Source organism: Eublepharis macularius, chromosome 4 (genome assembly GCF_028583425.1).
Source record: "Eublepharis macularius isolate TG4126 chromosome 4, MPM_Emac_v1.0, whole genome shotgun sequence".
In the NCBI taxonomy this organism is placed as follows: Eukaryota; Metazoa; Chordata; class Lepidosauria; order Squamata; family Eublepharidae; genus Eublepharis; species Eublepharis macularius.
The window spans coordinates 183,153,679-183,179,911 of record NC_072793.1 but is presented as its reverse complement, the minus strand read 5'-3'; the positions used below and the strand labels follow the sequence as shown (position 1 = coordinate 183,179,911).

General features: G+C 46.1%; 1 protein-coding gene across 1 annotated transcript in view; it reads left to right on the top strand.

Moving 5' to 3' along the window:
* LOC129329108 (zinc finger protein 850-like) overlaps positions 1–26,023 on the top strand; it is a 60,940-nt gene extending 34,917 nt beyond the window's left edge. Inside the window, exons 5-6 of the mRNA XM_054978537.1 lie at positions 24,993–25,430; positions 25,599–26,023. Coding sequence (XP_054834512.1) covers positions 24,993–25,430; positions 25,599–25,909 — 749 coding nt within the window. The 3' untranslated portion in view covers positions 25,910–26,023. The remainder of the gene's footprint in view (positions 1–24,992; positions 25,431–25,598) is intronic.
* The last annotated feature ends 210 nt before the right edge of the window (positions 26,024–26,233 follow it).

Genomic DNA, 26,233 nt, shown 5'->3' with positions numbered 1-26,233 from the left:
GAAAGCCTTCACCTGTCCGCATGTTTTTATAGGCCTCCCATCAAACCGGCTTTATATTTTTCTTTTTGATTTCCCACTGGGTGCAGTGGGGTAGGTGGAAAATGAAAACTGTGGCAGGAGTCGGGAGGAAGTCCCCAGCAGGCAGGAGGGGAGATACTGGTCATCTGCTAGCTGCTGCAGAGTAGCTGAGGCTGCCCACTGGCTGAAGGGGAAAAAAGCCCTCTCCTTTTAGTCGAGGCTTAATGGGAGGTCCTTTCGTTCCATATGATGAAAGCCTTCACCTGCCTGCGTGATTTTATAAGCCTTCCTTCCTTCCTGCAGCTGGTGATTTTCACAGCATCTATACCACAACTGAGGACCCTTCTCCTGAGGGCTGCTTGGGCCAGCCCAACTCGCAGGTGGCAACTTCGGCCTGAGCCAGTGGTTGTTGTAACCTACGGGTTGATCTGCTGCTTTACTGGTGCTATACCAGACTGTTACGGGCAGGGCTAAAAGATGATCCCTACCCGGAGGCTGTGTCTGGTCTCTAATCTGAATATTAGTCATAAACTAGGCCCAGCTGGCCACTTAGGGCAACGAAAGGGGATTCTCAGATGCCCTCTAGTAGTGGGGAAACACTCGGCAATTTGTGCCCCCTGACTGCTGCACGCTGGTGAGCAGTGGGAGACGGCAAGCTACCCAGCTATTGTCTGTCACTAGCAGGCAACTCAGGCACATGTGTGACACATTCACTCCCTGCTGGGCATGATGATGTCACTTTCGGAAGTGACGTCATCACACTTCGTGCTGCATCAATTTCAGCTCCAAACAGGCTGAAGACTCTTAAAGAATCAGCCCCGCACCAAGAGCAGGAGCTCTCCTGAGGCCAGCGCAATGTGTCAGGTTCTGGCAGTTAGATCCCAATAGTGCCTCACTTCAAACACTCCGGTGTATGGGTTAAAGTTGCTTTATTAGAGATCCATCAGTATCAGCATACACAGACAAGAGCATTGGCAGAAGTGACGTGTGTAGGGATGGGTAGATTAGTTATAGGGAAAGTTCCCGCCTTTAGGATTGGAACGGTTAGGATTCTGGCACGAAGGAACCGGGGGTAGGGGAAGGGGAAGAAGGAGAGAAGGAATGAAGTAATTATAGTTCCCAGACACTAGCTGGTAGTCAAGGACATTCTCTAGCCTGCTTCAAAACCAAAAGCAGACACCTGCAAGATAAGCAAAGCGGATACTGATCTAACAGCAAGTGGGTATTGCACATACACGTACTTCCAGTGGATCAGTACAGAATACAAAGTATACTTCACATATTCTCAGAGGACTGGTACATGGTCTAGAATACACCCATGACAGATATGTTCCCATGCATATCTGACACAATGATGTCACATCCTGAAGAACAGTAAACGCTGTGTCCAGTTTTGCCAGTTGCCATGTACATCTGGCAACCCTAAGATGAGAATAGAAGAATCCCTCCTTTCTCTCTCTCTCTCAACAAAGGCCTTAATGTAGGGACAAACAAAAGTCTCCAACCCCCCCCCCCTGCTTAACTGGCTGGCCTCGGACTTCCTGCAGGGGCAGTCGGGGGGGGGGCTGGCTCTGCTTCCTGTGGCAGCCATTTTGTGTTGGCTGTGCTTCCTGTGGCAGCCATTTTTGGCAGCCCACTGCCCTAGGTCAGAACTCCAAATGCGCCCGCAGCCTCAAAAAGGTTGGAGATCCCTGATGCAGAAGAATGATGTGAGGTGCTTTGGGTCCCCATTGAGGAGAGAGGGGAGGTACAACATTTGTTATCAGTCTAATTTTGCCTACTGTTCACCAAAATACAGTGATCGTTATTGTTTCATGAGGTGTTGCTACAACTCTTCTGTCAGGAAGCAGAATTGTTAAATATTGAGAGGGCTGTGGAGCTAGGAGTTGGCAAGTGGAGGCAGCAGTGCTGGGCCCTGAGTAAGTAAACAAAATCCCCAAGGGAAGTACATTGTTTTCATTCCTGGTATAATAGATGTAAAATGGCAAAGTTTTGGGGGGAAAGTACTGGAAATCATATGGGATCTCGCCTTTGAATCATTAGATGTTCCTTGGTATTAAGATCAGACCTCAGTAGAATAACGTAGCATTTGGGAAGGAAGAGGCAGCCCAGCAAGCCAGCACTGGAGGCCAGGATGGAGAAGACCTGCATGGCCACCATGTACTTCCCCTTCGTGCTCAGGTAGGAGGGCACGAAGGACACCCAGACGCTGCAGAAGACCAGCATGCTGAAGGTGATCAGCTTGGCCTCGTTGAAGGCCCCGGGCAGCTTCCTGGCCAGGAAAGCCACCGTGAAGGAGACGGCAGCCAGGAAGCCCAGGTAGCCCAGGGCAGCATAAAACATGGCGACAGAGCCCTCGTTGCATTGAAGGGTGATGTGCCCAGGCTGGGAGTGCATGTCAGAGTCCGGGAAGGGGGGAGAGAATCCCAGCCAGATGATGCAGAGGCCGACTTGAATACCAGAAAAAGAAATGACAATGGAGTTGGCCAGACTCGTCCCCAGCCATTGTCTCATCCGGTTTCCTGGTTTGATGGCCATGAAGGCCACCACCACAGTGACTGTTTTGGCCAGCACAGAAGAGACGGCAACTGAGAAGATGATGCTGAAGGCGGTTTGTCGGAGAAGACAGGTCACCTTCCCTGGCTGGCCAATGAACAGAAAGGAGGAGAGAAAGGAAAGCAGAAGGGAGACCAGGAGAATGTAGGTGAGGTCCCGGTTGTTGGCTTTGACTAGGGGAGTTTCTAGGAATCTAATAAATAGGACTAAAACAAAACTTGAGATAAGGGACAAAAACAGGGCACAGAAGGACAGACCGATGCCCAGGGGTTCTTCATAGGCCAGGAAGGCTATAATCTTGGGGACACATTGAGTCCGGTCCTTGTTTGGATACCGATCTTCTGGACACTTGGAACAATGCTCAGTATCTGGAAAGAAGAAGAGTGATCCAGTGAGGTGCACTGCTGCCACATTTTGCACAAATTAAAGCTTCTGAGACATTTTCAGAGGCAAATTATTAACAAGAGAGTCCCTACTGATCAGACCAAACAACACCAGAGCGGCTGGATCAATGGTCTGATTCCATATAAACCAGCTGCTGTAGCATAGAGGTGAAGTGGCTGGGCTACAAATCAGCTCCCTTCTGGTTCGACTTCCTCTACTGCTGTGAGCTCTGCAGGCAGCCTTGGGCAAGCCCCTCCTCGCAGCTCAGCTCCCCAGCAGTATTGTGGGGATAATAATACACTGTTCACCTCTCTGATGGGGGCACTAATCTGCCTAAAAGAGAGGTATGTAAGCGCAGATGTTGTTGTTGTTAGTGTTATTGTTATTATTAAAATGGCAGCCAAAATAAAGAGACTACTTAAGATAATAGAACCGAAATTGAGTACAGCAGCCCCTTAAAGAGCAACAAAATTTTCCAGGGAATCGGCATTTCTCTTCTCCAGGTAGGAGGGTGAAGATCCATCAGCCCTTCTATCCAGGCCGGAAGGTCAGAGGCATGTTTCAAAGAAGGGCCTGTTGAAGTCTGGGTGCAATGCAAAAAGGGAGCAGTTGGAACAGAGCTGGAAGGTACGCACAGAGGTGGGAAATGCAGAAAAGCAGCTCCTGTCATTAGCATATTTTCTGCCCTTCCCATCTTTATGCTCATCTCCTCGCTCTGAGCAGGCTGGTCACATTCTGCCTTGTACCTCTGTAATGCTCCTCCCACCTTCGGACATGGATATAAGGGCTCCGAGATCTCTATTCCTATTTGTATCTGAAGAAGGGAACGTTGACTCAAGAATTTCTGCTACAACTAACAGGGTTACCCGCATGAAAGTACGTAGGATTATGGGGAAATGATTTGATTGGAACGCAACTATTTCTCCAAGCTGCCCAGGACCAGAAAGCAATGAGGTTTGTGGCTGGGACAGGGTGGCATTCAGCCCTGCACAGCGCAATCCCAGCTACTGCACCACATAACTACAACAGCAACGACAGTGTGCATATATGCTTAAGACATATGTGTGTGCATTCGGGTCTACTGTTCAATACTGTGTAAACTTGCATGTGCAAAAACAAAGTTAACGTACCCCTTCTCAAACTCATACATTTCAGGTCGTTTGAAATGGCCTTTAAACTACCATAAATAATGCCAAGGTGAATCTTTGCCCGCCCCCCCCCCAGCATTGCTTTGTCTTGGAGTGATTACCTTCTTGAGCAGAGATGGTCCCACCCTGGCATGGGGAACAGGCATAGCAGCAAATGGGCTCTCCTTCCTGAATGTGCTTGGCATAGCCAGGGGGGCAAGCTGTATTACACCTGGAAGTAGGCGGGGTCTAAGCGAAAAAGACGAGGTGCATTAAGCAAAAGGCGTCACTCAGTAGAAATTGGTCATAAAGGTGTAAAGGACTCCAAAGAACTGCTGCCCTAATTTCAGTACTATGTGACCTCATATTTTTTGAGGGCTATAGTCCTAAAGCAGGTGGTGGAACTGCGTGGTATAGCTCAGTCTTGTCAGATCTTGGATGCTAAGCCAGGTCGGTACTTGGATGGGGGCCACTGAGGAAGACTCTGCAGAGGAAGGCAATGGCAAACCACCTCTGCTTCTCACTTGCCTTGAAAGCCCCTTGCTGGGGTTGCCATAAATCAGTTGTGACTTGGCAGCACACACACACATGCACACATAAATTCCTAACACGCAGCTGCCTATCACAGTTTACTTTGCCTTTTCACCAGGTATCTAAGAAGTGGCATCTTCCCACTTCTCTTTCTTTGCCTTCCCAACAATCCTGTGGGGTAGGTCAGAATGACCTCTTAAGTGGCCCATTGCCATCAAAGAGTGATTGTATTATCTGAGACCCAGTGTGGTGTACAGGGTAGAGTGTTGGACTATGATCTGGGAGTCCCAGGTTCAAATCTCCTTCTGCCATGGAAGCTCGCTGAGTGACCTTGAGCCAGTCACATAGTCTCAGTTTAACCCACCTCACAGGACTGTTGTGAGGATAAGACGTTGAGAATGATGAAAACCCCTTCAAGTCCCCCTTCTAAGCACCAATGCCTCACAGCCAGGAGTCAAAGAGGGGCAATTTTTAAACCTGGTGACTTCTACTTTTAGTTGGTTAATTTATTGTCTATCATCTGTGTAATGATTTCAAGAAATGGGTGCATGTGTCTTTAAATGTTTGGTGAGATAGGTGAAGAGTGGGGGGGTGAAAGAGAGAGATAAGTGAGTGATATGATTGGTTGATGACAAAGAGTGGGCGGAGTGAAGGCAGTTTTCAGTTATTGAGGGAGAGGAAAAGGTTCAGTCAGGGCAAGAGAGGCGAGCTGTGTGCAGCCTGAGGGTGTTCATGTATTTGTGAGGGAAAGGCAACCTGAGTGGAAGCCTGAACTGAGTGTGTCTGTGAGACTATATATTCATTCTATTTGAAGCAGGCAAACTGTGTGTGCGCCTGAGAGAGAAAGAATTGAGAGTGAAAAGAAAACAGGCTAGCTGTGTGCTGTCTGAGGAGTTCTCTGTGAGAGAAATATAGAGCCTAGAGAAAGAGGCTAACTGTGTGTGAAGCCTTACAAGAGATCTGTGTGAATGAGTTTGGATGAACTAAGAACTACTTTTATGAGACCAATACGCTTCTTAAAAAATAAACTTTTATTTTGTTTTGTTATATCCCATTCTTATCCTCAAGGCCTCATAGAACCATGAAGGAGCCTGACGCTCAAACACGTTAAAAAAGGGAAAATTTAAATAAAACATTTTGGAATAATATATTCCTGGTGGCAGCAAACTACCCAGAGGGTGTAAGGGGGAGTTTTAAAGCAAAATCCACCCTGAAGAAAGTGAAGATCATAACAATCTGCCTCTCTCAAGAAGACTCAAACCACAAGTTTTGAGTTCAGTCTTCCTTTCTGCTGCATGTTTGAGGGAGATAATAAAAAGACAGATGAAAAGAGCACATAGCAAGGGAAAGACTGCTGCTGTTTATTTGTGAATAACTGAAAGGAGATAATTTAGTTTCCACAAGGAAAAACAAGCCCAGTTTCTGATAGTGGCAAAGGGGGTAAGCTTCCTATTTCTCCCAGAATTGGTGGAACAAAAAGGAATTCCACAGTGAATAACTTAGGACCTCCGTCTGTTGGTTAATTCCCAGTCCCTGGTAGAGTGAAGATGCCTCTGCGTTGGCTATTTTACTAGGTGATCTACCTGGTTAAACTGCCTTGGCCACACTATGGCATTCCGGTCAACGGAAATTTTTAGGTCTTCAGATGCGTCTCTTTCTAGACTCCCGACCCGCATTTTTGCAAGGGAGTTATTGGGAAACACCACCCAGTTCACAATATCAAAGTTGGTCGCCAGGTCTCCGTTGTGATCCAAATAAACTCCCTCCATGGAAATATTGTAGAACCTGAAACTTCTCAGGAAAGGATGAAGCTAGAATGAGAGAGGAAAAAACACCACTGTTTAGGAAAAAGGAATCCGTGAGAGCCGTGTCAGGCCTGCATGTCTGGACCGATTCATTTTTTAATGATTCAGAGCTCATCCTCAAGTCATCTTGGTTCATCTAGGCCCCTCTTCCCCTAGCAGTTGCCGTTGAGTCCTGGAAAAATCTACACAACACAACAGACTATGGTGTAAATTAAAACCTATACAAAAGATCACTGTGTGAAAGTTAAAGGGCTAATAAATGTATTCTAGATTTTTATAGTCAACCATAAATCGTTATTATTTGAGATGTCTGCTTGAGTATGTAGGATGAAATCCTTCGTGAACAAGTGCAATTATATTTAATTCAAAAGTAAACTACACAACAGAAAATCACCTAAAGTCAAGAGCACTTACTTTCAACTCCCTGGGCAGCTTGCTACAATAACATTCTTGTTCATTATACCATTCCAGATGATTTGTTGGGGGTCTTAAATAATGGCTCCAACTTACGAAATTGTGTCTACAGATGTGATGCTTTTTTGGACAGTCTTACAATTTCCCAGTCCAGATCTTCCCCTTGGTTTAAACTGATCAAAAGAGATCATGTTAGATCTCCTTATTTAGTGAATATCACATCCCAGAATCTCAGAAAATCATTTACCTCCCTGCGCTTTCAAACAATGCCGACAGCTTTACTTACAGGAAGATACCATCAAACCCCAATGGCTCTCCGTCTCTGCATATGCGGTGCCTCAGTTCCCGAGGATCTTCTACATTACACCTTATTTTGTCCCATGTATGCAGAGGTTAGAGCTAAATTTCTTGCCAACTTATTAGTGGGGCGTAACTTTACCCCTGATATTGACAAATTAGTTTTTTTGTTATCTGATACTGATTCATTTGTCACTAGCAGAGTATCCCTGTTTTCCTTAGCTGCAAAAAAGATTAGGGCCAAGATTGTTTCCTTAGAAACCTAATTTTCCCACAACTGTCTGGTATTTATTAAGGTCCCATTTTAATTGTATTCTATTTTTATTATTTTAATAACTGTATTTTATGCTTGTAAGATAGATTTCTATTTTTACTGTTTTTAACTTTGTATTGTGATGGCCTTTGGCCATATACAATTAAACCTTCTTACTCTCTTACTTACTTTCAACTGCCAAACATGTATACATGACAGAACGATAACATATCTCCATAACACTCAAGTACAGAGAACTGATCTTATATATAAACAATACCTAAGAGAAAGGTCCTACTTTTCAACACCATTCAGATGTTGATTAAAATGTTCAATAACTTATCAACACCATTAAAATGTTGCTTAGATTAAACAACTGCAGGCATCCAATAATTCTCCCATTTCAAAGAAAAAAATTCTTCCTCAGGTTTGAAAATCCTCATGTACAATGTTGTGATGTTCTTGTGATCATAGTTGTCTTCAGATTTTACATAATCGCTACTCACAAGTCCTCAGTCCGTGAAGTTTCCAGTGGTTGGCATTTAGTGACACGGGACCAAGGACAGACCTGGACAAGAAAGGCCTGGCACCATAATGCAGCCAGCTTGATTTCCCTTCAACTTTAGCCTGAGGAAAAGGGCAAGAAGGGGACGGTGGGACCAGGGAAGGCCCCCCCCATGTGAGGAAAGCTCCTTTTAAATGGGCCTTTACACCAGGGGTGAAGCCTCACGTAAAGGTCTTGGAAGACACAGCGAAGTCGAAGCCAAAAATAAATTCCCCTGGGAAGGAGTCTCAGAGCTGCGTCCACTGAAGTGGTGGGGGGAAGGGGTGCGGGGCTTTAACTAAAGTCTCACAAACTGGATTTCCCTCAGAAACATGTAAAATTTTACCTTCTTCTTGGACTTTGGATCTGGAATGGAACAGACTGTACTTTTCAGTGGCACTGTATAGTAGGAAAAAGGAGTACCTGCCATGGCTGCAACCTCTGAAGCACTGACGTGTTGGTGCCCATGATTGCCATCGGCCTGGATCGGGAGGTAGAGACCACGTGGAGGGCATGTGCTATGGCCCAGAGGGTGTTGTAAATACCGTAGCTGTCTTGAGACAGAGTCCTTTCAAGGACCTTCTGGGGCGGGCTCTGCCGTTCCTCTTTCTCCTTACAGTATGTCCAACTTTTTAATGCATCTTCGAAATATATACAGCGGAATGTGTTACGCCCAAATGCCTCAATAGCATCATCCATATCATATGTGAGAAAACTAATATTGTTTGGCTTTCGCTTTGTCTGGATTAAGAAGGACAAGGAACCATGGATTTGGTGGATGTCAAAGGCGTTGTCAGTCAAGCCAAATGTGATGTCTGATAAAGCGACTGTGACCCAAATGTTCCTAATGCTGTGTTTAGCAAACTTCTCGATGTGTTTGAACACAAATGTTAGATTTGCCAGGTAGAGAAGGTCCCCGTAGTAAACATATACATTGACTCGTTTCTGTATAGAAAGAGAAGTCATGTGGTGCAGATCGTCGTACATTTTTAATAAGTAAAAAAGACCATCTCCTATTATTCTTTGTGTAAACACAACACAAATATCACTTCTGGTGAGAACCGGAGTCACGGTGCTGATGAACCTTTCTCCATTCTCAGTGTCCGGAGCAACGAGACCAACCCACGTCCATGCAAAATACAGGAGCAGTTTGGCAATCCCCAGATATGGGAGTTCTGATTTTGGGATCATCCGGTAGAAGAACGGGAACTGAGTTTTATCGGTAAGAACATGCGAACCCAACCCATAATTGACCTAGTCAGGAAAGGAAGAGAGAGTTCTCTTGGTAAGTCTGCGAGATAACGCTCAAACTATGAGCAATGAAGGATTGCTGATGGGCAAGAAAAGCAGTCCTGTTCCTTTAAGAAAAAACTGTCCTCCCAAACCATTCCATTACACTGCAGTCCTATTCCCTTTAGGAAAATGCCCTCCTACACAATCTGCAATGATAGAAGTGTATAAGTCTTCCTCACCTGTTCAGGCAGGCTATTCCACCAGGTGGGGGCCTCAACAGGGAATGCTCAGGTACAGACTTTTGAAATGGGGCGTTGCTCAGATGGATCTAGGGTTGCCAACCTCCAGGTGGCAGCTGGAGATTTCCTGGAATTACAGCCGATCTCCAGGCCACTGAGATCAGTTCCCCTGGAGAAAATGTCTATTTGAGGGTGGATTCTGAGGCATTATACACCACTGAAGTCCTTCACTTCCTCAAACTCCGCTCTTTCTAGATTCCACCCCCACAAACCTCCAGAAAATCCCCAGTCTATAGCTGGTACCTCTAGATGGATCCAATGCAATCAAAGTACATCAAGAGCAGGGTTGCCGATCTTGCAGATATGTGGGTGCGAGATGAAGAAAGGGCTTTTTTTGGGATAAACACTTGAATGAATTATTTTTAACTCAGGGAAAGGGGACAATCGGGGGATGATGTTGTGTGGATTCACCAATAATAATATTTGATTTATATACCACCCTTCAGGACAACTTAACGCCCACTCAGAGCGGTTTACAAAGTATGTTATTATTATCCCCACAACAACAATCACCCTGTGAGGTGGGTGGGGCTGAGAGAGCTCCAGAGAGCTGTGACTGGCCCAAGGTCACCCAGCCGGCTTCAAGGAGAGGAGTGGGGAATCAAACCTGGCTCTCCAGATTAGAGTCCCATGCTCTTAACCACTATACCAAACTAGCTCTCTCAAACTGGCTCTCTAATTTAGACATCAAAACTTCCATGTGAAAACAGCCTTATGAAGTATATATTTTCTGCTTGCCTTGCAGTACTTTTGAGCAAATACTCCTTTCCTGCCTCTGAGTTACCCCAATTCATTGTCCTATTGGTAGGAATTTGGCTATTTGTTATTGGATGGGTGATAAAAGCAAGCACGTTCTGCTTTCTTTTTTTGAAGTTTAAATTTTTATTTTATTAATAAGATTAAAAGCCCAGTAAAAAGGCAGAGAAATAGAAGAAAAAAGGAAAGAAAAAAGAATACAAAGAGAGAAAAAGAACAAAAATTAAAAATAACAAAGAAAAATAATGCTTTTCATTTTCCATTTTTCTCTACAACATCTATATTTTAGCAAACATTATACTTTTAATTTTAATATATCCAAAAATTGACCTTTTCAATACTTCCCCTCTTCTATTTATTTTTTCCAAATTTATCTTCTTAAAAATCAAAACCACAGATCATCCGTTCATTTTTCCTCATCTTACGTAGGAAGTCCATAAGGGCACGTCCTACTTTCTTAATGTTCTTTGGTGTGGCCAAGGAACATGATCCAAGCACAATTAATCCCCTCCCCCTGGTTCATACCTGTGGGATTTTGTAGATGCCCAACATAGTGGAAACGGGGACGGAGTTTTCAGAGTCGGACCCCTCCAGAACAGCCAACGGTTCCCTCTGTCTTCCCCAGGTGTAGTTCGGAACAGTCTTCTGCCCAGGAGAGAGCAAGTCCAGCAGGGCATCGAAAGTTATTCTTGAGTTGAAAAAGTTCTCATAGATGTTGTAGCCAAGAGTGATGTTGGGCAGGAGTCCGGGATTCTGGTTGATCTCCTGAATGGCAAACGTGAAGGACAGGATGTCCCAGTAGGTTGTGCGAGACATCCTACGACAAAATATATCAAATGCATCCTTCTTCAACTCAGCTGGATTTAATTGTGTTGGGAGAGAAGGTGACATAGTATACTTTGATCTCATCTGCTCTTGGCAGCTAAGCAGGATCAGAGCTTGGGAGGGAGACCACCAGGGAAGACAGGGGTATCCCCCAGAGGGAGGAAATGGCAAACCACCTCTTGCCTTCTCACTTGCCTTCAAAGCCCCTCGCTGGGGTTGCCCCAAGTCAGTTGCGACCTGATGGCTCATAGGTCATATATCCAAGGCAGCTTGGATCCGGTGCCAGAAGTACAGCCACCCATCCCAATATAACAGGAGATACAGGTTCAGGGGTGGTTGTGGAGGGCATTGTCCAATAGCTAATTGACTCATACAAAGAAAAGGTCTAGAGCGAGCCTGTCAGGTGCCAGTTGCCCAACAATAGAAAGTAGTTCTAGTTTGTGGGGAGGAATAAGGCTGTTCTGTGAGAAATGCTCTCTCAGGCAATTACTATGTCATAATGGAGATTATAGAAGGAGGGTAGTTCAGTCTCTTCTCTTTCTCTTGTTCTCTTCCCGATCACTTCGCAAACTCACTTTCACCTTGGAAACAAATTTGGACACTTCTCAGGAGGTTACACCAAAAGATCACCTGGCATTACATTATTGGCTTTCAGGCACCAGGTCAAAATATTGCGGTTCACCCCTGCTTTTAACTAGATTTTATCATCTTGCCCTGTTCTCTCTGCACATTTGTGGTGCTTACTTTTATGCTGATTTATATTGTCATAGTTTTTATTGCTGATATTTTAGCTAGCTAGGGAGCAATCATCAACTTCACGAGGTGGAGGACATGAGAGAATCAGAAGAACACCTCCGTATTATGAACTGTTCCTGAGATGGTTGCAACACCAGTTCAACGCTGTTTGCTTAACTATACCATGATTGTAGCCCTGGTCTGTTGCCTGAATTGAGACCACTGGTCTGTTTGATGCTCTAGTACGTGGTTGTAGAGTCCCATGCTAAGCTTCTTACTACTTACTTGCTTGGTGAAAATGTCTGGCACATTTGCTATTCAAGCGCAGTCGGGTGCTGGTAAATATGGGAGTAGGACTTACCAAAGGCACCCAACGTCAAGCAGTAATGCTTGCAACCTCTCTAGTGGCCCCTACTGATAATGGGGCCACTTCCACCCCCACCCCTGCTACACTAATACTATGCAATACCACATCTATTAGGTGCAAGGTTGCATGCATTGCTGATACGTTGCAGGATGAGAAAATTGATGTGGCTTGCAGTAAAAATCTTAGATCGCTGCCTGACAGCCGTAGTGAAATGGCTGAAAGATAAGAAATTAAAATTGAACCCAGACAAGACTGAAGTGATGCTTGTTGGGAAGTCAGAGATCTTGAAGGATATTGTACTCTCCACTTTTGATGGAGTTCGTTTGACCCTTGCAGACTCAGTTAAGAGGCTAGGGGCTATACTGGATCAAGTGCTGCTACGAGAAAACACGTTAAAACAGCTGCAGAAATGCTTACTACAACCTCACTCTAGCCTGGAAGATGGCTCCTTACCTCGACACGGCTGATCTGGCCACCTGGATCCATGTTATGGTAACATCAAAACTTGACTATTGTGATGCACTATTCATTGGTCTCCCATCTAAGTTAACTAGGAGACTCCAACTGGTGCAAAATGCTGCAGCTCAACTGTGAGCAGGAGCATCACTCCCATCCTACAGTCACTCCATTGGCTACCTATCAATTACCATGCTCAGTTCAAGGTATTGGTTGTTACATACAAAGCTCTTCACAGCCTACATACCTACAAGACCGCCTCCCTCCCTATATCCCTCCACGGCAGCTTTGCTCATTTGAACAGAGTCTCTTGCAGGTGCCAGCCCGTACATGGGCTTTCTCTGTGGTGGCCCCTACGCTATGGAACGGCCTGCCTGAAAGGGTCAGGAGACCCCCCCCCTCATGCCCCTGGCTTTCTGCAAACAATGCAAAACCGAATTATTCAAAAAGGCTTTTTTCTCAGATAGGGGGGTGGTATTGTAGGGAGGGGGTCTCAGATGCTTCGCTAATGAGTTAGGGACCATAGACTTCACCATTAGGTTGCCTTACATATTATCTATTGCTTTAAGTATGTACTCTTATATACTACCTGTACTTCATGTTGTTTAATGTCAGTCCTAGAACTGATTATGTCCTGTTTCAGCAATTCTTCAGCCCTGTATTGGATCGTTGCTAATGCCATGTCTTTGTAAACTTCTGTTCATTTACCCTATGACATTGTTTATGGAAATGTTCTTGACACTGTATGGAAATGCCTGCCCTTGTCCTTGCTACTGATTGTACTAATCTCACACTATGTAATCCACCTTGAGTCTCAGTGAGAAAGACGGACTATAAATGACATAAAGAAATAAATAAGTTCTTATGAGGTAATGAGGTAATTTAATTGCCTCTTATGAGGTAATTTAATTGCCATATTTCTATTTTAAATTTAAATTTATTTTAAATGGTTAGTGTACTCAAAACAGATTCTGGAGAATGTGGGATGTAACTATTAAAAACAAATATACTGACTGTAACCGATTCATTAACTTAAAAAATAATTTTACTTTACGTTGGAATTATATGAGGGAAGGAAGCTCTGTGTCCTTTTGGGGTAAAATTATGTTAGAGAAACCAGATCATTCCATAATATTTATTTATTTTATTTTTATTTATTTAACTTGTATACTGCCTCTCCTCCATATTTAGTGCTCGAGGTGGTTTACAGCATACATATAAAAACATTATTAAAATAATATAAATACAAACATTAAAGTCAGAAGTACAATATATCTTGAGGACTCCGAGAAGCAATATTCACGTCATCGTCACAGAATCACTTACAAGTCATGTCTGGTGATGGGAACCTCGTGGAAGGTGTAGGGTTCCAAATGAATATTTACAGTGGATAGGAACCCCTGAATGAGATGGTCTCCAGGCCTGTAATAATTCAATAATTTGATATTCCCCTTTTTCAAAGGCAGGGAGCATCGTGCCTTCCGAGTCCCACAGGCTGCCTGGGGCAGCAGCAAAAGAAACAGCAGCAATAACAACAGCAGGTCCATTCTGGGTTTTGCGGGCTGCAGATCCCCCCTTCTCAGCTACGTTGGTGGGTAGTTAGAAGGGAGCAAACCCCTCTTCTAAGACCGAGCCTCCAATCCCTTTGCTAATTGACATGGAACACAGCCCTGGCCTCAGGTCCAAAGGAGGTGCTATTAAGCCTCACACGTGCCCTCCGTGCCAGCCCAGGCTCTCTCGCACAGGACGCATTTGTGCACTCGCTTTTCCTGCCTTGGTACAAGATGGCATCGTGTTGATCTTGATTCTGATGTTTGTGTGAGAAACCCTTTGAGGAAAAATCCCTTGAGCTTTGAGGAGGAGAAAAATCAGACACCGTGATTTGGATAATTATATGCTGGAAGAGCTGGTTAGCACCTGTTTGTGATGTGGAAAGTGGGGCGAGTGCACTGGGAATAAAGTCCACGTGAAGTTTGTTGCTTTCAAAAAGAGCGAAGAACAAAAGATGGTGGTGCACTTGTAACCCATGCCATTCTTCCTTCCTTCCTTCCTTCCTTCCTTCCTCATTGAAATCCAAGGCAGATCACACATTGCAAGTGAAAATACAATATAATCAACAGCTAGGACATTCATTGAGCAAAGTACTATAATGCACAGTGGTTCGGGCATGTAGTGAAAGAAATACAATAGGGTACAGAAGCAGAAAAGTTGAGGGGAAGCATCTAATATTTTATTTCTATTAAAAGTTAAGGGAGCAAAAGATAAATAAGAATGGGTAACTAGAAAATTTGCCCTGCTATTACTAACTGCTAGAGCCTTGCTATTCCAACAGCCCTTTCCTAGCAAGGTTCCATACAGCTGTATTCCGATTGGCCGTGTTGTTGAGCTGGCCAGTCAGGATTCCCCTGCAGACTAATGAACTAGCGAATAGGGTTTCTGGATACCGGGTGTTTGCTATTGGCTGAGTTTAATGGTGGGCGTGTTCTGGAGGGGAGTTGAGTATAACTGCTGTTTTGATGGTTTTTGTGCTTTGAGTGCTGATGTTCCTATGAATAAAAGAGTTATTGGCAATCACTTGAACTCTTGTACCCCCTACAAAAGACCCTCTGTTCTCCCAGATGGGCACCTGAAGGGGCTTACACTCCTCCCAAGGAATCCAGTCCACTGAGGAACCGCTCTTAACTGTCAGGAAGTTCTTCCTAATGTTTAGCCAAAAACTCTTCTGCTTTAACTTTAGCTCATTTCTGGTCAAACAGAAAACGACTCTGCTCCATCCTCTGTGTGACAGCCCTTCAAATACTTGAAGAAGGCGATCATATCCCCCCTCAGTTGGCCTCCCTCCCTCCCTCCAGCACTCTCAAAAGACTTCACTGGGTGTAGTAAAAGAACTTTATTGAAAATCTGCTTGTATCATGATCTTACTCCATCTTTGCCAGGAATGACGTTTGCACCAGACACCAGCACCAGCCAGACAGAGGTTCCCAGAGCCCCGGCAAATCTTAAAGCCCCACACTTCATTCTAACAGTCAGCTAATTTCTAACTAACACAGCAGAAAAAGGCACGGGATTTCCAAGGTGGTGGCGCCTTTTCCCAGACGAGGGAGAGAGGCTGTTCAGACAATTACACAGACAACAGTGGAACAAATGCCTCCCTTGTATATTTTCACAGCAGAGGCCTGGAGGGTTTTCACATTCAGAATAGAAAGCATCAGGTCATAAACAAGGGCTGATGTGTGACAGGTGAGGCCCCCTGACATCCTCCCTCTTGCAACCATGAGACAGGCTCTTCTCTATCTCCGTCCATCCCAGTTTTGCTAGTTAGTTTAGACTGCCATCCTTACCCTATCCTGAATGGCGGGGACTGAACTAGGGCCGCCTGCATTCAGCACTGTGGCTCTGACCCAGATAACGTCCAGGCCTCAAGCTGCTTTATACCGATTCTGTACGTGAACCTGCCAGGCCCTGCACTGCCTGCCTTCTCCAGTGTCCCCAGCAGGCAGGAGGGGAGAAACTGAGGCTCTGCTTGGCCTGTGGCAGATCCCAGGTTCAAGCCCCAGCATCTCCAGTGAAAAGGGTCATCAGACAGGAGGTGATGAGAAAGACTGAGACCCAGTGTCAGAGGGCTGACTCTATTGGGACTTTCTCCCTCTATTGGGAGAAACGGGTATCTTTCCCCAGGCACAGCCCCCAAACCTCCAGGAATCCCAAGCAAGACTTGCCAAACCCATGAAACAACATTCATCTTTATATTGTAGTCCCTTCCCTCCTAAGGCTGGTACGAGAGAGTGCCACTGCTGGGATTAGCCGTCCCAGCTCCAGGATGGAAATTCCTGGAGACTGGGGAGAGGAGCCTGGGGAAGTGAGTGAGCTCAGCAGGGGTACGATGCCACGGAGTCCACCATCCAGAGCTGCCATTCCTTCTCCAACCTCACTCTAGCCTGCAAGATGGCTTCTTCCCTCGACACAGCTAACCCGGCCACCTGGATCCATGCTATGGTAACGTCAAGGCTTGACCATTGCAATGCACTATACATTGGTCTCCCATCTAAGTTAACTAGGAGACTCCAACTGGTGCAAAACGCTGCAGCTCGACTGTTATTAGGAGCAAGCAGGAGCCTGAACATCACTCCCATCCTGCAGTCACTCCATGGGCTACCCATCAGTTACCATGCTCAGTTCAAGGTATTGGTTATCACATGCAAAGCTCTTCACGGCCTCGGCCCAACATACCTACAGGACTGCATCTCTCCCTATGATCCCCAACGGCAGCTTCGCTCTTCTGAACAGGGTCTGCTGCAGGTGTCATCTTGCACATGGGTGAAATCAACAGCAGCCTGTACACGGGCTTTCTCTGTGGTGGCCCCCTACCCTGTGGAACAGCCTACCTGAGGAAGTCAGGAGAGCCCCCACTCTCCTGGCTTTCCACTCAGATAGGAGGGCAGTATTGCAGGGAGGGGGTCTCACACGCTCCACTAATAGGCACCCTAGACTTCACCACTAAGTTGTATTGGATTCCTGCTAATGCTATGTCTTTGTGTACTTGTATCTATTTACCCTGTAGCATTGTTTATGGAAATGTTCTTGATACTGACTGTACTAATCTCAAACTGTGTAATCTGCCTTGAGTCTCAGAGCCAAGCTACAAGTGACGCCTGACACTAGTTGGACACTTGTCAGCTTCCCTCAAGTTTTGAGGGGAAATGTAGGCAGCTGGGCGGAATGTGGGAGGAGTGGCAGTTGAAAAGTCCATTGGACAGCAGTCGGGGAGCCAAGCTGCAAGACCAGGACGCCTATATTTCCCATCAAAACTTGAGGGAAGCTGACAAGTGTCCAACTAGTGTCAGGCGTCACTTGCAGTTTGGCTCAGAGTGAGAAAGGCGGACTATAAATGACATACATACATACATACATACATACATAAAGAGTTGCAGAGGCAGCTGGGCCAGTCCATCCTGGCCACTGGTTGAGGTTGAGCCAAGAAAACACCACACAGCTTGAAGAGTATTTTTTATTTATTAAAATTGTACACAAAAGGCTGTATTAAGAAAGAGCGTGAAAAGAAACAGAAAACAATACCGCTAGCTAAAACCTACATTATATTTACTGGCAAAGACTTTGCCCCTCTAATCCATGATGGCAGCTTGCAGGTATCACACAGAATTCTTGGTCAGCGTTCAGTTCCAAACTCCAAGGCACTAAAGCAAAGCTGCAATCCGTAAAGGGCTTGAAGAGGGTCCGCAGGAAAAAGGCAGAGAGGGAAAAGCCGAGGCCAAGGCCAAGAGCCACATCCATTAGGGAACCTTCCCATTTCAGGCCCCATTGCCTAGCAAGCTGGGCTGATCTCCGGAGCCAACCAGAGCGAGTTTTTAAAACTGTTTGATGTTTCCTTTCTCAAGCCCCCTCGCGCAGGTTCCCTGGAAAGGCAAGTCCCTCCTCCGCTACAGTCTGGGGTGTCTCTCTCTACCCCCCCCCCATGCAAGTCCCCCTCTCAGGATCCGGGGGTGTGTATGGGGGGGGGGGTTGGCTATGCAGGAGGCAACCAAAGGCCCGTTTCCTTCAACGGCGGGGCGGGCTGGAGAAGGACTGGGAGCGGCTCCCCCTCGGGACTCTCCCACGAACTCCCGGGCTGAAGCCCCGCAAGGTGGAGAGGGGACCCTCCCCTTCCCTCGCCCCCCGCACAAGGCAGGCGACGCCTTTGCCGGAGGAGCAGCCGGAGCAGCGCGCAGCAGCCAGCCGGGCCGCCTCCGTGGCCACCCAGTCCCCGGCCTCCCAGGGGCGCAAAGCCGGGCAAGGCTGGGGAGGGGGGTAGGCAACCACTGGGTTAAAGCGAGAGAGACCTGACTCCTAGACGGGCAGCGAGGCGGGGGGTCTGATGAGGTCACTTCCTGCTGCTCGGTTTTTCCCTTGACAGCCTCTGCTCCATCCCAGACGCGTTTGGTGAGTTTGAATCGCGTTAGGGGAGAAAGAAAGCAGGAGCTGCTTTGGGGGAGAGAGAATGAGGCGAGGAGGGGAGAGCCCCCCCCACTGCACTCGAGGGGGAGTAGCTGCACGGTGGATCCCTTGGGGCTCCTCTAACAACCCCCCCTCCGGAAGTTCCTTCTCTCTGCAAAGCTGGGTGGCAAAAGCCTGGGGAGGGGGTCAGGGACTGGAGGCTGATGAAAGACGCCCTCCAGCTTCCTTGCAAACCTGGATTTCTGCATGGGGGGGAGACTTTCCATTCCCCTTCCCCCATGTGCATTTCCTCTGCTTCTATGGGGGAGTCAGGCAGTCCAAACCGTCACCTCAGGGCTCCTCCCTCCCATCACGTCCTCCTAGTTGTGTGGGGCAGGCCGGAGGGGCTTGTCTTCCCTCAGAGGGGAGGAGGGGTCGTTGTGGCTTCTGGCAGGGCCAGGGACTCAGCACCCAGGAAAGGATTTGGTGAGCTTGGGAGGAAAGGTGGCCAGAAGGGGAGGGGGATGAATGGATAAGGAAGGTGGGACCTTCCCCTGTAAAGAATGGCTGGGTAGGGGGAGAGATATCGGGCTGAAGACTCGGGATCCAAGATCTTGAATTGTGCCCCCAAGAAAATCCAGAGAGAGTTTCAATGAAGGGACTGTCATAGAAATTTGAGTGCAGCAAAAAGCGTTGCCCTCTATCTTTCTTTCTCACCCCCCATGTAGCCCCAGAAAGACCCTCTTGGCTGTTTCTCTGCTGTCTCCTCCGTGTGGTGAAGGGGAAAGACCAGCCATGCAGCCAGCTCAGGTAAGGGGAGGATGCACAGCGGATGTGAGGAAGGGGTTCCTTCTCTGCTGCAAGGCTCAGCGGATCGGGTTCCTTCCTCTTGGTTCTGGTGCCACAAGATTTTGAGGCTGCCTGCTTAGAAGGTAGGAAATGGTCACTCCCTGTATTGGATGACATATTCAGAGAAGGAACCAATACTGCGCTTCAAATGCCCCCTGGGAAAGGATTTGCTCCTTTTCTCCGCCATCTCCGGCCCCTTCCCCACTTGGCTGCTGGCCCCCTGCAGATAAGGAGAGCCCCCCTGGCCCTCAGATGCCCCTAGAAAGACTGGGGTGGGGGAGAGATAAATGTCCCTATGGGGTCTTCTGCTCTCCTCTTTGTTCCAATTTGCTTTTGCCATCCCTGATTTTGTGTATGATTTATTTATACCTATTTTTTAAATGACATCTCTCTTTTTTCACTGATCAGAGACTCAAAGCACCTTTTCTTACAGTTCTCCTCTCTACCAGATAACCCTCCTTACAACAGTCTTGTGAGGTAGGTTAGGCTGTGAGACTGAGAAGGGCCCAGTGTCCCTGGAGAAGCATCCATGACAGAGAAGGGATTCAAACACTCCTCCCAGGTCCTAGTCCTTCACTTTAACCACTACATCACACTGGCCATTGGGATTTTCTTTTTCTCTTCTTCCAGCATCTGGTGTCCTTCGAGGAGGTGGCTGTGTATTTCACCCAGGGGGAGTGGAGCCTGCTGAGCCCAGCGCAAAGAGCCCTGTACAAGGAAGTCATGCTGGAGAATTTTGGGACTGTGGCCTCTTTGGGTGAGGATCCTTTTTTCCTGGGCTGCCTCCTTCTGGCTGAGAGGCTGTGAGGGGTGACTGAAGTGAACTCCTTATTAAGGGAGGACGTGGTCAGGCTGCCTTCCCTGGGCCCAGTGGCTGATCTCTGCCATTTTCTGTGATCCTTCCTCCAATATGGGAGGGGTTGTGGAGAAGGGCCCCCCCATCTGGCATCTCTGCATCTGAAACACAAAAGAGGGCATCAGAAGTGGTGCCAAGTGAGCCTAGATATGGAGGAGGTGAGAGGGTCTAAGCAGGGGCTTCCCCACAGTCTGGGCCTTGTCTCACCTGGACTGAGATGTGGCTCTGGAAGGAGCTGTGCTGGCTTCTCTGCCACTGACTTAGTTCTCAGCTGGGACTTCCATCTCGTCTTGGCAGGGAGGAGGCTCAGAACTGCCCATGCCAGATATGGTCCCATACTACCCTGCCTCAATTACTTGTCTGTTGTGTATTTCTGAAGGAACAGGCATCCTGACTTGGAATTGCTCGATTCAGGAGCACACAGAAGATTCATAATTTTGTGTTTCTTTTTTCCTAACAAAAGGACCTGAGATTGCCAAACCTGACCTCATTTCCAGGCTGGAAGGAGAAGAAGAGCCGTTTCTCCTGATCTCTGATGCAGAAGAGGGATTGGCAGGTAGCTGCTTCCATCTGATGTTGGGCTATGCGATGCCTGCACTTCCTCCCAGGGGCTGGTGGATTTCTGTGGCCTTGTTTCTCCTCACAGTCTGAGCCTCTTCTCCAAAGAGATTGGCTGGGTTGTGAGTGCTGAAATGGTGCCTGTAGGTCTTGAACGTAGGAAAACAGAAAACTTCCTTCAGTAGTCCGTTTAATTGGAGGGGGCAGGCCTTGGTCCTGGGGTGCTGGGCCTACAAAGCAAAGCATCTGCTTTTCCTCACAGACAGGATCAAAAGCAGCCTGAGACTGGTCTCATAGGAACACATTTTAGCTCCTCTCCAAATTGCAGAGGGGAAGAAGAAAGGTCATTTCACCTCTGGCCGGGGGTGGGGGGGACTGAGGGGGAAAGATCTGCGAATGAGCACTTGTTCTGCAGACCTTGTTCTTAAGTTGCTGGACCTCAATGAGGAGCCTTCACCCAAGTCCATTCCCTTTCTTCTTTGTCAGAGCTGCCTCCATAGGCCTCTGAGAGGTTTACTGAAACAGACCCACATTAATCGCATAAGAGTTATAATAATAATCATAACATTCGATTTATATACTGCCCTTCAGGACAACTTAATACCCACTCAGAGCAGTTTACAACGTATGTTGTTATTATCCCCATAACAAAACACCCTGTGAGGTGGGTGGGGCTGAGAGAGCTCCAGAGAGCTGTGACTAGCCCAAGGTCGCCGATCCGGCTTCAAGCGAAGGAGTGGGGAATCAAACCCGGCTCTCCAGATTAGGGTCCCGCGCTCTTAACCACTACACCAAACTGGTTCCCCCTTTACATCAGCTAACATGGAGGTAGGAGTGAATTCTCAAAACTGCACTTTCAGAGAGATTCTCCTCAAGGCAAGAACTCTGCTAGCGTATTCCTCATGATGCCAAGAAGACCACATGCGTACTCTTTATCTTAAAAGGTACAGAATAAAATGGATACACAAAAACCATACACTTCAACACATCAATGGCGACATCTGTGTCCAGGAAGTCAAGTGTAGAGAAATGCAACTTCTCTCCCATGCCTTCCCAAGGAATTTCCTTAAACTGCATCCTGTGGTCAGGTTACAATAAGATTCGGAGAAAGTGTGCAGATATTTTTTCTTTGTGTTAAGACTTGTTAACACTTTTACTGGCATGACTGGAGTCTTCCTTTCCATCGCAAGGGCCTGTCACACACGCTCCTTGTCCAATTCCAAACTGTGTCATCCGCTTTGAAGATGGTGGGGTCAATTTTACCCAAATTCCATTTCTGTGGAGTTTTGACGTGGGCTTGGGGATGTAGGGAAGTAAGAGGTTCCAATCCATCTTCAGCCTTCTCGTTTTGGAACTATCTGCAGCCAGGTCAAAGCACTCCATTCCCACATGCACAGTGAATCCAGCAAAGCTAGATAGTTCAGGTACCTCTTATCTGTCATTGTCAAGCAGATCCACGCCTTCCAGAAAACAAGGACAGTTGCTTGTTATCCAGTAATAATTATCCTCCAGTAATTCTTCAAGGCTGTGACATAAGAGATGGCAAGGAGAGCTGCTGTAGCACAGTGGTTAAGTGGTTTGGCTGTTAATCAGCACTTGACTGGTTCGAATCTCATTACTGCCATGAACTCAGTAGGTGGCCTTGGGTAAGCCACTCCTCTCAGCCACATCTTCCCAGCTGTATTGTGGGGATAATAATAACACTAACATTATTATTATCACTAACTGACCGCTCCAGGTCAAGCACTAATCTGTCTAGAAAAGCTGTATATAAGCTATTTTTATTGTTGTTGTTATTACTTGTGAGTTGGGGGTAGTTAATGAACTAAATGAACAGCAACAAAAAAATGGAAAGATATACATACGGAGATTCAGAAGATTTTAAAAATTATTTTGCCATGAAACCTCAAACTGTGTTGTTGGGAATTTGCCAGACAATATTGAAAGAATATTACATGAATTTCTGAAGGTCATGTTGACAGCAGCTAGAGCAGCCATGGCAACTAAATGGGAATTCCCAAATCTTTACAGAGCATACCGAAGTGGTTTAAACATCTGAATCCTGAAGCAACTTGTTGCTTCGAGATTCGGGTTATTCCAAATTGTGCACCGAATCTTTTCCCGGTGCGCAACCCTAGTAGCCATGGCAACTAAATGGAAAGCCAAAGAATGTCCAACCAGGGAAAATTTAAAGACAAAATGGCAGAACATGCTGTAATGGTAAATTTAACGAATTATATAAGCAGAAGAATTTGAAAAGAAATGGCAAATTTATTACTCCTATTATCAACAAAGATGGGAAAGAGTGATGTAGAACAGTTTTGTAAATTTTGTTACGGATTTTGATCTGTAGAGGCTATAATAGTGTTGTTTGTTTTAAGTTTTTGACATGGTATATGGATATATATGGTAGTTAAGTTGATTGATATAACATAATCAGTATTTTTTATGATTAGCATACCTTTTGGATAGATAAGGATGAAAAGAGGAAATTTTTTAATATGGTTGCGTTATATATTTTAAAAATACATTTTAAAGGCATTTTGATAGGCCTTGCAATGCATATTTTACTCTCTGTGCCCCTTTATATGTTTAGAAAACATAAAAAATAAATTAGAAGAGTTAGCCATGTTAGTCTGTAGTTGCAAAATAGTAAAGAGTCTAGTAGCACCTTCAAGACTAACCAACTTTATTGTAGCATAAGCTTTTGAGAACCACAGCTCTCTTTGTCAGATTGCGGAGGGTATGAAGAAACTGGTCAGAGATATATAGGTGGTGCAAGGAGTGAGGGCTATGTAAAGACAAAACAGTTGCAAAAGTCATGAAAGAGGTGGAATGTACAAGGAAATATGAAAAGCCTTAGATATAGGGCTTCCCTAGATTTTTTTCCCTAGAAAGTTTTCCCTACATATAAAACTTTCTCTGTCCTTCTGCATTTGGCTGGCCACCTGTTCAGACCCTCTATTGTATGTGTTAAACCATAACTTGCTGTCTATCTCTTAAATCTCCCCCAAAGCCCCCCCAAACCCATCACCCTCTAAATTTACCAGGGCAGGAAAAGAGGAACTTAAAGCAACAGAGTCACTTTGAGCCTTGGGGATGGGAGGAGGGGGCGATCTCCATTGTATATTCTCTGTTTTTTGTCCTCTTGGCCTACAGTCATTACCATAGGAATGGCTTCTCTGCCAGCTTAGCCAGCTCGGAACTAAGACTCGAAACAGACATGACAAAATACCTAGATTCAACTCGTGTTCTCTTACCTCAAGGTTTGTCAGGAAGTGTAGGCATCCTTGCAGCTTAAAGTTTAGCATTTACAGAGCAGCAGGGAGGGAAGTGCAGGCGTCCTTGCAGCTTAAAGTTTAGCATTTATAGAGCAGCAGGGAGGGAAGTGCAGGCATGGGGTGCCTTTCCTCCCACTCTCAAGGTGCATCACGGCATTTTCCCTTCCCCTCACCCGGCTTGGCCCTGCAGAGCGACGCCTGGCTGCACCGGAAGACTTTAAGCTGCAAGGATGCCCGCACTTCCCTCCCTGCTGCTCTGTAAATGCTAAACTTTAAGCTGCAAGGACACCTGCACTTCCGTCCCTGCTGCTCTGTAAATGCTAAACTTTAAGCTGCAAGGACGCCTACACTTCCTGACAACCCTTGAGGCAAGAGAACACGAGTTGAATCTAGGTATTTCGTCACGTTTGTTTCGGCTCTTAGAAGGAATGGAGAAAGTGAGAGAGAGAACTGGGTACAGACTGTGTGAACTTAACCCCTGAGCATTCCCAGAGTACAAACAATAATAACAAAGCAAAAGAGAAAACTCTGACACAGATGAGCTGTAAAATGGTCCTATCCTCACACCAGGTTTCTCTTTCTTTCTGCAGGGGGCATGTGGGAGTCAGTGAATGAAACATCTGAACATCCAGTGATGGATAAAGGAGATACATATGCAGATGTGAAAGGGACGGTAGAATGTTGTGATACACTGAGGAAGGAGGAGACAAAACATCTGTCTAAAGGAAGGAGTAATTCTGGTCTTTTACAAAGTGAAAACACTCATGAAATCCCATTACTTGAAAAAATGTACAAAGAGGACAATCAAAGTGAGGGCACAGCAAATGGGGGGGGAAATTCTGGAAAATCAGATGTCAACATGCTTTGGAAAATCCATAATACAAAGAAACAATATAAATGCCTGGAATGTGGGAAAGGCTTCAGACGGAGTGAACACCTTAATTCCCATCAAAGAATTCACACAGGAAAGAAAACTTATAAATGCTTGGAGTGTGGGAAAAGCTTTGGCTGGAGCCAAAGCCTTACTTGCCATCAAAGAATTCATTCAGGTGAAAAACCATATAAATGCCTGGAATGTGGAAAAGCCTTCAGTGATAGACGATGCCTTTCTTCCCATCACAGAATTCACACAGGGGAGAAACCATATAAATGCCTGGAGTGTGGGAAAAGCTTCACTCAGAGTGGACACCTTAATACCCATCGAAGAATTCACACAGGGGAGAAACCATATAAATGCCTGGAGTGTGGAAAAACTTTCAGTCACACTACAGTCCTTTCTTCCCACCAAAGAATCCATTCAGGTGAAAAACCATATAAATGCCTGGAATGTGGAAAAGCCTTCAGTGATAGACGAAGTCTTTCTTCCCATCACAGAATTCACACAGGGGAGAAACCATATAAATGCCTGGAGTGTGGGAAAAGCTTCACTCAGAGTGGCCACCTTAATGCCCATCAAGCAATTCACACAGGGGAGAAACCATATAAATGCCTGGAGTGTGGAAAAACTTTTAGTCGGAATGGAGAACTTAATTCCCATCGAAGAGTGCACACAGGTGAGAAACCATATAAATGCCTGGAGTGTGGGAAAAGCTTCAATCAGAGGGCAAGGCTTACTCAGCATCAAAGAATTCACACAGGAGAGAAACCTTATAAATGCCTGGAGTGTGGAAAATGCTTCAGTCAGAGGGAAAGCCTTACTCGCCATCAAAGAATTCACACAGGAGTGAAACCTTATGAATGCCTGGAGTGTGGGAAATGCTTCGGTCAGCGGGGAAGCCTTAATTCCCACCAAAGAATTCATAAAGGTAAGAAACCATATAAATGTCTGGAATGAGGAAACACCATCAAGGATAGTGGAAGCCTTACTTACCATCAAAGAATTCACACGAGAGAAACAATTGCCTGGAGTGTGGGAAAAGCTTCAGGGTTAGTGGACATCTTAGTTCCCATCCAATCCACTCCAGTGCGACGCACAGATGTCACTTGCGGTATCCAACCTCCAGGCGGGACCAGGAGTTGTCCCAGACTTGCATCTGATCTGCAGATCATCGAGATGAGTTCTCCTGAAGTCCAGCTTCAGAGGGCTGATTCTATGGCTTCACATCCCTTCTGAGATCAGTCCCATCCCCATATGCCACCATTTCCCAAGCCAGAGGTG